The sequence below is a fragment of the Papilio xuthus genome, unplaced genomic scaffold (assembly GCF_000836235.2).
Source record: "Papilio xuthus unplaced genomic scaffold, Pxut_1.1 DF828780.1, whole genome shotgun sequence".
NCBI lineage: Eukaryota > Metazoa > Arthropoda > Insecta > Lepidoptera > Papilionidae > Papilio > Papilio xuthus.
The window spans coordinates 615520-628960 of NW_013529869.1; the positions used below are offsets into that span (position 1 = coordinate 615520).

At 35.5% G+C, this 13441-nt stretch overlaps 2 protein-coding genes across 4 annotated transcripts; both read left to right on the plus strand.

Moving 5' to 3' along the window:
* The first annotated feature begins 555 nt into the window (after positions 1 to 555).
* Positions 556 to 8698, plus strand: LOC106128523 (UPF0505 protein C16orf62 homolog). 2 transcript variants are annotated; one of them, XM_013326948.1, is made up of 18 exons: positions 556 to 725; positions 814 to 904; positions 981 to 1085; positions 1321 to 1462; positions 1667 to 1836; positions 2106 to 2278; positions 2402 to 2744; positions 3028 to 3203; positions 3410 to 3525; positions 3823 to 4004; positions 4381 to 4527; positions 4997 to 5166; positions 6030 to 6189; positions 6494 to 6710; positions 6869 to 7008; positions 7183 to 7351; positions 7542 to 7804; positions 8548 to 8698. In XM_013326948.1, the coding sequence occupies exons 1-18, from the start codon at positions 709 to 711 to the stop codon at positions 8623 to 8625; spliced, it is 2859 nt and encodes a 952-aa protein (XP_013182402.1). In that variant the 5' UTR covers positions 556 to 708; the 3' UTR covers positions 8626 to 8698. The 2 variants fall into 2 exon arrangements, with proteins under 2 accessions (XP_013182402.1, XP_013182403.1); XM_013326949.1 differs by having other exon boundaries at positions 1682 to 1836.
* Positions 8699 to 10759: 2061 nt separating this feature from the next.
* LOC106128293 (uncharacterized) lies at positions 10760 to 13326 on the plus strand. 2 transcript variants are annotated; one of them, XM_013326602.1, is made up of 3 exons: positions 10760 to 10854; positions 10943 to 11051; positions 11253 to 13326. In XM_013326602.1, exons 1-3 carry the CDS (start codon positions 10834 to 10836, stop codon positions 13139 to 13141), a joined length of 2019 nt encoding a protein of 672 aa, XP_013182056.1. In that variant the 5' UTR covers positions 10760 to 10833; the 3' UTR covers positions 13142 to 13326. The 2 variants fall into 2 exon arrangements, with proteins under 2 accessions (XP_013182056.1, XP_013182057.1); XM_013326603.1 differs by having other exon boundaries at positions 11760 to 13326.
* The last annotated feature ends 115 nt before the right edge of the window (positions 13327 to 13441 follow it).

A 13441-nucleotide genomic window follows, 5' to 3' on the forward strand; every position in this document is an offset into this window, starting at 1 on the left:
AATAATAGGTATTAATTGTTGGTTTCAGTTAACATCCATTAACAATTTAGTTCTTTCAAATATATGTTTTACACGTATTTCTCCACTCAGAATAACCAAGTTTATATCCGTCATTTGAAGTTGATTTAACGAAATTAAACTCGTACGCGAACGTGTCGAACGAGGATCGGTCTGGAGTCTAGGCTTATTAATATATTACAGTTTATATTTGCCCTAGACGGACTAGATTGGTGACATAACCTTCATTAGGAGGGGAGTAAAAAGGGCTGTCTTTAGAGCACCTGTAACCAATGAGGACAAATGAGCAGATGTATGAATTTGGTAGAGGCGAGATAGAAGTCCTAGGATGTCGCCAAATCCTAAATCTGTGTCTTTCCTATCTGGCTGACACTCGGTTGCAATCTGTATAGTTTATTTCATCTGCAACTGTCATCATATACCTATATTCTGTGTGACCTAAAGGTCTATGTTACCAGGTCATAAAATAATAAAAACTATATTCTGTAATTCTTGTATTGTCAAAGAAGATGTCACTGTCGTTCTGACATTTTAGGCTGTATGGCTTAGTTCCTTTGCCTGCTCTTTCGAGTGAATAATAAAAACAACAACAACGTTCTGACATTATCCCTAATTTTTGTTTTCAATGCATTTAAAGAAAGTTTATATATAATTTTTAATTAACTATCGTAAAACTTATAGATAAGCGATATGCCCACTTATAAATGGTAATCAGATAAGTTAAATAATGAAAGTTTTGATATATTTATTGCACTACAATAATCATTTTAAAATAATGTTTATTTACAATAACAGGACTACACTTAAAAAAACAACCAAGAATAGTCATGATTACCCCAGCTTAAAAGTATCCTCCCATCCATTAAAAGTTGAAGTCACAAATATGGTTAGTTATATGTTATTTAAAAGTGTAATAGTGAAGTGTACACTGTGTTACTATACAAGACAAGATTTTTTTACAGAAACAGAGTAAGAGCAAAAATTTTATTGAAAGTATAAACAAATGGAGTGAAGCATTTGATGAACCCGACCCCTTGTTGAAATTTGAACAGGCTAATGATAATGAGGTAATAAAAAAATAAAGTGTTTTAATAATAATGATTTTTATGATTTATTTTTACCACAGATGTCTAAATCTTATCCGAATCTTAAATTTACCAAGTAGTATAAAAATATGGATACTATTGTTGCTTCTGCATATTTTAACCATACTATAATTTATATATATAAATACTTAAATTTTTTACATGATTTGTTTAGTAATTGTTCTTCTTATCAGTATTTTCATGATGTTTTGTAAAGGACTTGGAACCTATAATTGAAATAGATACACAAAAAAATTACATACAAGTATGGAGCAAAAGAAGAGCAAATATATTAAGCAAATATACAACAGGAGAAAAGTTGACAATTGTAAGCAGTTTTTTGCCGGGTGGAGAAAAAGGTAACAAAATTAAAAACACTAGCTCCTTATACATAAAAATAAAGTTTCATCTTAGCTTTAATACTTATATAGAACTTTTAACATTTTAAAGATTTTTAATAATATCTATACATTTAATTGCCTGTCCTAAGGTGTCCTGGTGTGATTCAGAGTTTATTAAATTAATCGATAATTTTTTCTTTTTCTTTTTTGTTACATTTTAAGTTAGTTCATTTTCAGCTCTTATAAGACAGGTATCAAATTTGAATGAGAAAGTAAAACATAGATTAGAACAGTTGGATGACTTTGACGAGGGTTCTATTAGGAAGACTATAGGGCTCAGTCAACAGGAGTTTGTCGGAAAAATAAATATGCTTGATGAAGAAATTAAAAAGGTATGTATGATGTTTTTATTTGCCTTACTTTTAATAAAGATGTTTATGTGATTGTAATGGCTTAAAATTCAGAATAAACTTTTTAATAATTTTATACATGGAAGAGAGACAAAGGGACTGCTGTATTTTCTCACTTATAAAGGTTTTTCTCTAACCTGAGTTTCTCACTTATGAAGCTCATCTGTTAGGAACAGAAAATGACTCTCGCTCATAGAGATTTCATGCATATACATGTTCAACTGCATTATAATTATTTTTTTCTTTGCTAGGCATGGGATACAGAACAAAGAGTAAAAGCCTTCAAAATATGCATTCAGTGCTCGAAGCTACTTTCAGACTTTAATGTAATGCAGTTTTATCCAAGCAAATTTATATTAATTTGTGATATATTGGACAATTTTGGCAATTTGGTATTCAATAGGTTAAAAAATAAAAGCACAGGGTAAGTATTAATTTGTTATACATGAGTTCTTATCATTTGGTATTTGCTGTATATGTAAAGGTACTTTCCTATATGTTAAATCTCTATACAATTACTTTATTAACTTGTAAAGTTCAATTACAGTGACCAAGTAATTAAATCACCAATGGACATAGATCCGGCAAGAGTCCCAGAATCAGCTAAAGAGACTTGTCAGAATTGGATGTTTAAAATGGCGTCCATAAGAGAATTACTACCTCGTTTATATATGGAAATGTCTTTGTTGAAATGCTACGTTTTTATTAACAAAAATGAAATCAAACCAATCATTAAAAGACTGACAATAATGATAAGAGGGATTGCTAACCCGTTGGTTGCGGTTTATTTACGTGTATACCTATGTAATGTTGCGGCGAAGCTGTTAGGAAGGGAGAGTGAGGAATTTTTCTTTGATAATCTTAAAGAATTCCTGGAGGACTATGAACAGGTATGAAAATATTTGTAGCTTACATCCGCGACTCCGTCCGCGCTGAGAAAAAACTTAACTTAGCCTATGTGTTTTTCCAGACTATGTTAATGCCAAATTTCATCAAGATCCGTTCAGCCGTTACGGAGATACCTTATAACAAACATATAAATATTCGCATTTCTAATATTATTAAGATTTAAATCTGACAATTGATCCTAATGGTTTTGTACTCATTTTTTAAATTAGTTGTTTTGTGAGCTTTAATTTTGGTTACATAAAAAAATATTTTTTACCTTAACAGATTTTCCATCCAATGATGACTAAAAAGTATGGAACACAACTGTTAACACAAGATCAATACTTGAATCTTTATGAACCGGCAGTCAACTGGTTGATGTTTGGAACACTTAACTATCACAAATCTAAACATACACTATTGGAGGAGTTTTTGGATCAATGCGATGTTCTTGAAAATAAGTATGTAATAAATAAAAAATTGTATAGTGCTATCCAAACTTTATGGCGAATCGTATTTTCGAATGAGACGGTATACCGAATTCCTACATTTAATTCTGAATATTTGCGCTTAAGCGACCTGCAATAAAGTTTGAATCATGTTTTATTTATTTATTGACATTACTAGTTAATTTACTCATGTTTTTTTTTACTTTGAAAAAATCCAGATCTATTTCAAGTGAATTGTTTCTGGCCTGCATTCTATCTTCATTCGAATCTCAAGATATTATTGAAAAGTCATCAAGAATATTGGAAATGATACACAAATCTGCTGATAAAATGGGTGAGAAAGATATTTTTCTGAACGCTCGAAATTCTTAAGAATTACTATATTTATCGACAATTTTAACATTCTTTTACTTTTCTTGCATTAACACAATTTTTGTTAAAATGAAACAAATCTTTTCGTAGGCAACTTTACTGTTCCTAAATTTAAAATTCCTTAAATGCGTAAAAAATCCGTGTAAAAATTCTGGTCAAAAAAAGAGGTATTTTACTTCTTTTTTTACGAAAGAAATCAATATGTATTTGTACAAATGTTTCGGTAATGTAAACAGCAAAACACTTACTTTTTAAATAGTTCTTTTGAGCCCAGTACTGGCCTCTCTGGGCGAGCATCTTTGCAAGGCAGGCAGCCACCACCGGCTGTCGTCGGAAGCCCTCAGCCAGAGCTGGTGGAAGATTGCCAGCAACATTAAGTCTACCATCAGCTTCCTGCACGTCCTCGAGCCCTGGCTACAGTTCGCCTGTACTCAGCTCTCTGTATGTATCAATATATATTAATAAAAAGACTGTCTGTATGTAATATCAAAAAAAATATTATATTACGTAAAAAAAACAATTGTTAAAATTCTTTCTGTCTAAAAACCGCGTTTGTTCCGGGTAACCTCCAGAACCACTGGTCCGATTTTAATGAGAAGGTAGTTGATGCACGCGTAATTATAGGCTACTTTTTTAATTCTACGCTGACGAAATCGCGGGCGATTGCTTGTTTAAAAAAGACTATTTGAAACTGTTTTGCGTAGTTTTTTTCCCATTATAAATTAATGAATTGAAAATATTTGCCCCCACTATTGTAAAACACTGATAACCAACTTATTTCTAGATATTCTGCTCATGAATGTTTAAATTTTTCCAGACACAACATACCAATATCATTCTGCGCGGCACAATACGCTTCATGCTGAAGTGCGGCAAGCCCGCTGAGGAGTTCTCCTCCAACTTCCACCTGGTTGTCAAGAGGATGCTCAAGTCCATTCCTGATGTTGAGGAACTCTTCCTAATGGTGAGAGATTTGTTAGTTTTCCCATGCAAAAAAGACTTGCCGCCTGCGACTCCGTCCGTGCGGGTTCTTCCAGACCAGGCTTTCCCAAAGTGGGCGATAACGCCCTCTTGTGGGCGCTGCAGGTCTCAAGTTGCGGGTTATAGTAAAAGTTTCGTTTAGAATCCTCCGTTAATATACATATATAGGTCACAATAATTAATTAATTTAGTTTGAAGTTATAGTGGTTTTTAAATATGTGGAAATATGGGGGCGCTAAAAAAATATTTATTCTCAAAGTGGGCAGTAGACAAAATAAGTTTGGGAACCACTGTTCCAGACTATGTTCTATATGTATGCCAAATTTTATCGAGATCCGTTCAACCGTTCAGAAGATACCTTCAAGCAAACATCCATTTAAACATTCACATTTATATTTTTAGTAAGATATAACTAATTTATCTCTACGTCTATACAAAGATGACAATTTCAGGATGCATTCATGCCACTGTTAGAGTTAGTGCAAACGTCCAGCGCCCGCACTGGCATGGCTAAGACGATCCTGTCCGTGTTCTTTGAGCGATGCAGCACCACCTCTATAGAAGACCCAGTCATCATCGCAAGTCTGATGCGTCTCTGCTGCATACTGCACGACTCTATCAAGTAAGATACGCAGAAAAAAGTGATCCTTTTTCCGTTCCGTTTTTTTTTCTTTCGAGGTACGGAACCCTAAAAAGTAAGGGTGTGTAGGAGAATAATTTTTATATTCCCTATACTAAACAAGTTTGTGCTCAATACTTTTAAGCATTATTAATTAGAATCCTTTGGCGCGAATGACGCGCTTTCATTACAAAGTCAAGTGTCATAATGATTAGTGAGGGGACATAAACGTCGACATTTTAGTAAGGCTAGTGTTGCGCCAGTACACCGGCACAGTTTCGGATTTTCCTAACAATACAAGCGATTGCAGAACTAATAACGATTAAAATTTAATATAATAATTCGCAACAGATTAAAATCATATCAATCAAGCAACCATAGTCCAAACTATCTCTCTCTAAACTATGTCTACTAACCTTTGGTTTCTGAGACCAAAACCTTTGTATAAAACATAGTGTCATCCCTGTCATTATCTTTGATAAAACAGAGACGACAATATGTATTAAACGGAGATTTTGATCTTAAAAACACGATAGTCATTTGTATGTGTTATGTCAATACATTTGTACATTTATCCGACGTTCTTACGGCGAAGGAAAACATAGTGATGCAACCTGCACATATCTGAGAAGAAATTCGAAGATATGTGTGAAGTCAACCAACCCGCACTTGGCCAGCGTGGTTGACTATGGCCTAGTCACCCGTAACATAGAGTAGGCTCCAAGCCCCTCGGTGGGGACGTATAATGAGCTGATGATGATGATGTCAATACATTCACTATATTTACAACTAGATAAATGAAATTGTTTAATGCTAACTGTAACTTAACATTAAGATTATAAATATTAACAAAAGTATTTTTCTAGTCTAGCAACAGTTGATGACGAGATGAAAGTGTGCGCGGATCTGATCATAAAGTTTGTTCACGCTGTATACCATGAGGAGCCGGAACAGCAACTCAGCTTCTACGTCGACTGTCGCGCAGCATTCATCAAACTGGACGCCGTCCTCGTCGCTTTGGTTCACGTTAGTTTATAATTACTCATGTTTATTAATAAAACTAGCTGTCACCGACGACTCCGTCCGCGTCGAATTAAAAAAATACTTAATAAGTAACCAATGTGTTTTTCCAGACTAAATTCTATACGTATGCCAAATATTATCGATTTCCATTCAGTCGTTTTGGAGATACCTTCAAACAAATATCCATCCATCCATCTAAACATTCGCGTGTATAATATTAGTAAGATAATATGAAGTAATAAAATTTCCATGTTAGAACTTTGATATGTTTTTTAAATACAAGTAAAAGGTGGTTTGGTAATATTAGGCAGTGAATGCGCTGTCGTGTCGCGCGGGCGGCGAGACGGGGGAAGTGGGTGCGGTGGGCGTGTCTGGCAGCGCGGGTGGGCGGGGTCGGTGGGTGCAGCGCGCGTGCGCAGCATACTGCTGCGTGACTGCGCCGTCGCTGCGCTGCGGGCTTGCGCGTGCGCACCTCTACCTGCTCAGCGGACAGGCCGCGCTGCTTAACGGATGCATTGGACAAGGTAACAACTATACAACTTTAATAACCAAACACTTAAATGATGTTATGACAACGCCTCTATTTATTAAACTCACAACTATCAAATGAGTTACAGATGAATAAAAAAGATAACATGAAGAAGAATGATAGAGATGGCTAATTTTTTATAATTGCTTACAGCTGAAGCGAATTTCAAAGCGTTGGTGGGGATAATACCAAATATTCCTCAATATATCAAAGAGGACGGGCAAGACAAGACCACACACGACAGGATGGCCGGTCTGCTCAGCAACTTTCTGTCTACTTTGCTTATACTTCCTGTAAGTTCTAAGTTATAAAACTAAATAAAAAAGTTGTTTCATAGTTGCAAGCAATTACTTACCGAAAATTGATGATACTTAGACTCAAGAAAATCGTTTGTGACTTAAGGACTCTGAGTATGGGAGTTACGACTACCCTGCATACAAAAATGGTGTGTTTATCTTTATTTGCAGGACAACGTGGACAGTAATCGTAAAGCTTACGTACTGAGTGGTTTTATAAAAGTTCTAGAAAGAGTGCAGTGGAAGAAGACAGACCCGCTCTATTACAACTTATTACTTAAGACTTTGGATTTGCTCTGCCATATGACGAGAGAGAAATACATATATACCATTGACTCTGGTTTGTAATAACTTCTTATATTTTTTTTAATTTATCCTTGATATTAATTTTTTTTAATAATATTTAATAACGTATACTGGAGTTCGGCTTAAATTTTATTTGTTTCTTTTCGTTTACGGTTTTCTAACACATGAAAATATTTATACTTTAAATATACTACCTAATTATTGAATTGTAAAAATATTGACAGTGATATCAAATGACGAATTATATGGTTCCGAAGAAGAGTTTATCGAATGCATTGAGAAATATGCGACTCATGTATGCCAAGAAATATTAGTCGTGTTGAAAATGCTAGGAGATAATAAGGAGACGAAGAAACAATACAATCTAGGTCTGGAATTATTCTGGCGAGTGGTTAGACGAGGTGACCTGAGTGATCCCTCCATGTCAAGTCTGGCCGCTAACTTGTGGATGTTGACACAAAAACTGCAAGACCACAATAAGTATGCGGTGAGTTCATACAATGAAATAATTAAAAAAAAATCTTTAAATACAGATATACAAGATTATCCGAACTGGTGGACATAAGTCAAACTAAATTATGTCAGCTCACTAGCGCCCCTCTGTCGACGTCATAAAGATTCTCTGTACTGTGGTTGTCATTTCATTTTTTTTTGTATCATTTTTTATCTCTAAGTAGGTTTTATATGTATTCTCACAAAAGCAACCGCGATAGTAGCGCCTCTCACCGGTTCAGATATCATGTTTGACTATAATTGAAGATAAAATAAATAAAAAAGGTAGCGCGTTTTTACGTTCTCAGACCTTACATTTAACGAAATCTTTATCTAGATTCTTTAAATGACTATTTGTAGAATTTATGTCATGATTGTAATGTGTGTAAAAAACGTTAAACAATAGTAAACGTCCTAGATTTTGAACAAAACCGTCTATAATAAAAGACACGAAATAAACCACCTTTTTATACAAACACGAAGTATTACAACATTTTTAGATTAAGTAAAACGATACAAATTGAAAATGTATTCTTTTTATAATAATATATTTATTTTTATAAATTGTGAAAATCTAACAATATATAAACGTGGTGACGTTTACAACACAGTACGGTGCCGTATTGTATCGTGACGTCATGTCGTGTCGTGTCACTTCGCGGAATGAAACGGTACGCTATGGTAAATTTCGTTATTGAATATTCTAATTGGTGATAAATGAGTACATTATTGTTACAGAAATCAATGCTAACAGCTTTAGAGGCGGACAGCAATCCTGCTTCGCGACAATTACTGCATAAATTAACAAGCGTATGAAATCATAAATTACATTCCATTTGTGTGTTTTTACCATTATTATCATAATTATAAGGTTATTAAAGATATAATGAATACATGTATATGTTTGTTTTATTTACTCTAGTCATGTTAAGGCAGTCGTAGAAGTAAGATTATTTTATTTGGCCAATGGAAACAGATTTCAACTGAAGCTGATTTTAATATTTTTTAATTTTGAACTTTTGCAACTATTAATAACTAACTGTTATTTTCATTTTTTTGTTAAAAGTATTAGTAATTTACCGAACCGAATTAAAAAAAAATCTGTCATTAACTTTCTATGCAGTTTACTGGCAACTGATACTTTGGCCTCTTGCCAATTCGGTCGCGGCGAGTATCTACTGCTTGCTGTAAACCTTCATAGAAAAAATCATACAGCAAGAGAAGCATACAATCTTTGAGTAATTTTAGAATTTTATACAGAATTTTGATGATTAAAATAAATAAACAATAAATAACATTCTGAACCAACGTTAGTTAAGGTGAATATACACTAGACCATTTCTGTGTAATGTAACGTTCTTACAAATGGTCATCTTCATACGTGGTTTGTGAAAGGGTGATACACTAGAACATGTCATATAACGCCGTACAGACTAGAGCATTTTCTTAGAAAGCTAAGAAAATGCTCTAGTCTGTACTCACCTTTATGCGTTTATTTGATTTGTATGGCGTTGCAATAAAACGTCACCATCGCACCGCCCGTATGGCATGTTCCATATAAGTGTATTGCCTCGCATGTCGGTGACCTCATGTTTCACATCCAAGTTCCTTATTACATTTATTTTTTAACTGGAAAGATGCCAAAATATTGAAAGCTCGTCAATACAAAATGCGTATTTGTATCGTCTTAATTCGATCCATATCGACGGATTAAAAAGGTATAAGCCACTAAGACAGAGAGTGGAAGAATCTACTGAATGAGTGACAGAGAATTGCCCCTTTTAGGGGGGAATAGATCCGAGCTGAATACACCACTAAAGTAACTAAAATTATCGAAAAAAATAAGAATATAAAACAAATATCTAATACAAAGGATTTAAAGTTCAATGCATCGATTAATTAAAAAAATGTTGAATGTTGTCGCAAAAGTGAAATCAATATTTTCCCTTAGGGCGTAATTATGTAAAACAGTTTAAAAGGAGTTGCGTAAATGTTCTGTTTCAAAACCTTTCTAGTTTAAATTGATCAGTCGTTGCGAATGAACAAACACTTCGTTACAGATTTCTAACTTTAGAAAAAAATATTGACTTGCTTTATTATGTCTTCATAGTTATAAATACATATTACAAGAAATAAAGCCACTGAAATCAACATAATAGATGTGTTGTTGTTACTCCTAATATTTTTACCCGTGTTCTTGCATTTTATTGCGGTCTAATTTGGCGATATTAGTTGGAAATAAAGTTACACAAATCTACTCTAGCATCTAAAAGAGTGGCTTTGTGGATAGTTCGACTGATGAACACTTAGCTTTAGAATACGTTACAAAATCAAAAAGCAGTAGAGACTAGAAATTTATCCATTGGTTAGTCTGTTTTACTGAGATGTCTTATTCTTTATTAGATGGCAGAAAATTAAACAAAAATGCAAGTTTCGATATACGTAGGCGATGACGCGTACACTAGAGAAGCTTTTGGACCTCATCATCGTCAACCTGCCCTACGAAGGGTCGACACAGTATGAACTACTCCACACATCTTTATCAGTCCTCCCCTTCTTACAGAATACCTCTTTCACACAATTCATCCATACCTTCTTTGGTCTCCCTCTACTTTTGCAGCCATCCATATTCAATTATTCATGTGATTATTCCACCGCATACCATGTATTGGACCTCCTAACATAAAATCAGATATGTTGAAGTTGTCATAGGTACTTACGTCTCCTGTCGTAGAAAGTGGTGAGTCGTGAAGTATTGTTTATTGCAGGTGGGTGAGCTTAGCAGTCAGCAGTTTGTCAGCGCCGGCGGATGGGGCAAGCGGACATTGTCCGGCGACACGCTTCACTGCAGCTCGCGCTCGGTTGCGCCGATCTTTCACCTGCGCAATATTGTTGCCTATAAAACCTTGTCATTGCCATAACATGACGTTACTTTCATCTCAAACCAAACCCGACAACGACTCGACTCGCCGAGGAGTTGCTTACTTTTAAATAATTTATTTGGGTGCAAACCCAACATATAAAATGGCGTATTGTCTAAGACTGGTACATTTTAATTATATATTAAGTTCAATATATTTATATATAGAATATTATTTTTTTTGTAAACAATGAAGCATTATTCTTGTTGCAGTTAATACTCTGGGTGGTGTGTGTTGGAGTTTATTCTAATGAAGAGAATAGTGACACCGGATTTGTGCAATCATTGGATTTTGGACCTATCTTTAATTCCGACGATTCGGGTAAATCATTGTTTTAACGTAACAAATTATTAGGAAATGCTTTGTAGTTGCTAACACCGCTCATGTAGATAACTAACAAGTAGACGAATCTAATAAATTTGTGAATTCAAGTAAATATTATATAAACTTTATTTTTCTTAATTTATGGTACTATAAGACAAAACCTATTATTCTGTATGAACAATAATCGGCTTTTTTCAGGCATTGTTACCTTGGCTTCGAATCCCGTAGCCGCGGCAATAGCAAACGCTGATAAGAGTCAATATCCTAGATTGTTTGATTCTCTTGTTAGTAGTTCTATTGATTCATTGCATAGTCGTCTAGCGCCAAAAGAAAATGTGTTTTCCGCTTCAAACTTTGGCTTTAATCCTATCGCTAGTCAGAGCTTTTACCCCCAGCCGCAATCAGCGAAACTAACACAGCCGCAAAAATCATCCGCCCACCAGATAGCGCAAGGGCAACTCGCGGGTCCTTTGAGATACGACATAAGGACAGTTCATGATGCAAATTACAAAGTCTTTAATCCCGAAGAAAGAGAAGAAGGGGGAAACATTTTGGAAGCTTTGAGAAAGGATCCTTCGGTTGCCGCTTATTTTCAGCCTGCAGTTACTAACGTCGAAGTAGCGCATCCAGTAAATTATCGCAAGGAAGAGCTAATAGATAACCCCGATGTCGAACCAAACTACAAGGCACATACTTACATTGCAGGACCATCCAGAATTCGGCGGTACGCTGGAGGAAGAAAAAAAGAAAACGGAAGAAGAAGCAGCAACGAGGAAGATGAGGACCCTTACAACTATAAAGCGGAGTACATTTCCAGACCCAAAGCCTTCGATGAAAGTCCCTACAGCAGTGCCTACAAAGAAGAAAAAAATCCGAAAAAGGATTACGAATACCCCTACAGTTATGATTCCGGTTATGATCACAAAGAATACGAAAGAATAAAAGAGTTGTCTGAAAAGCAAGCCGCTGAAATTAAACAAAATCCCGGGAACTGTAAGGAAGTAAAGAAAGACACCATGACATGTATGTCTTGTAAAGACCCAAAAACTGGTGGAAATTATGAATCGTGTTCGTATGTTGCCGAACCGAAAAATAATAAATATGCTTACTCCAAAGAAAGAAAATTCGACAGCAACGACGAACCTGACGAACCCGAAAATACTCAAAAAGCAGAGAATCCAGAAAAATCTCAAAAACTTGTGGACGGTCAAAAGGACGCATCGAGCGTAAAAAATTACGGTGACGAAGGAAAACCATACGGTAATTACAAAAATGACGATGACAATTCCGGAAAATATAAATCATACTATGTGCACACATCGGCGCCCAAACCTAGCGAAGCTTTAAGAGCGGCTGAAAATCAGAATGATTCTGAAGAAAATAAAGAAAATAAGCCCTACGATTATAAGAAAGCCATTCCTGGATTTTATACCGACACCGAACAAAAGAAGGACGTCGAAAATGTATTAGCAGAGTTTAAGAAAAAAGATAGGTCAGCTTGTAAGAAAGTGCAAAAGAATGGAATGACCTGCTTCCAATGTATTGATAAAAATGGTTTAAAGCATGAGGAATGCATGTTTGTGTCTGAGTCAGCGCCGAAACAAAGTCATTTAGCGTATCAAGAGGTCAAAGAGTTTACTTCCAAACCCGCTACCCTTGACGATGGAAACGAAGCGGCAGCAAGTCAAACTGTGACGAGTTCCCCGGCTAAATCTGCAGCATACGTCGTCGCCAACAGCGACTACGGCAAAAAATTGAAGCACAAGAAAGCTTCGCAGGGCACTCTCGCCGCGGCCTCGAGCCCTATCGCCGCGGTTGTACCCGATGTCATAGCTTCGGTTCGAAACCCTGTAAAATCGCACAAAGTTAAGAGAAACGAAGGTTCTCAAGCAGAATTAAATGCTCAAATTATTGACGAGACTAATATCGCGCCGCCCGAAGAGTTCGCCGGAGCCGATTCCAAGGGCGCTTTTTGGGCGGAGACCATGCCGCGTTATAGCGCAGCGTTAGGCGTCTCTCTTCCGGAATATATGCTGTCGAGGTCAGAACATGAAGCTCTCTTCGATGAATTTGTTGCGGGAGCGTAAATAGGAAGAAATCTTTAAATGTTACCTAATCGTAAAATATTAATAGAGCATGTCTATTGTAAGAAACTGAGTTCATCGATATCGGAAAGTACCGCGTATTTACTTTCTGTTGTGTAATTTGATTTCACGGAATGATTTTGTTATAAAAAAGAAATTTAAATAAATAAACTAATGGAGAGATAGACCGAGACCACAAATGACTAATACATAATATTTCGAAACTATGAAAAGTGCAATTGTTAGTTGTATGAAATCCTTACAGGATTTTCAATTTGTTGTTGACTAGTTTTAGGTTTTTTA

What these genes read in the sequence shown, in the direction of transcription:
- LOC106128523 (XM_013326948.1), top strand. An exon ending in TTGATGAAGAAATTAAAAAG is followed by an intron (nt 1,837 to 2,105) that starts GTATGTATGATG and finishes TTTCTTTGCTAG; the next exon opens with GCATGGGATACAGAACAAAG. An exon ending in ATACTGCACGACTCTATCAA is followed by an intron (nt 5,167 to 6,029) that starts GTAAGATACGCA and finishes GTATTTTTCTAG; the next exon opens with TCTAGCAACAGTTGATGACG.
- LOC106128293 (XM_013326602.1), top strand. Translation starts at nt 10,834, where the DNA reads ATGGCGTATTGTCTAAGACTG. An exon ending in TGGCGTATTGTCTAAGACTG is followed by an intron (nt 10,855 to 10,942) that starts GTACATTTTAAT and finishes TTCTTGTTGCAG; the next exon opens with TTAATACTCTGGGTGGTGTG. An exon ending in CTTTAATTCCGACGATTCGG is followed by an intron (nt 11,052 to 11,252) that starts GTAAATCATTGT and finishes GGCTTTTTTCAG; the next exon opens with GCATTGTTACCTTGGCTTCG.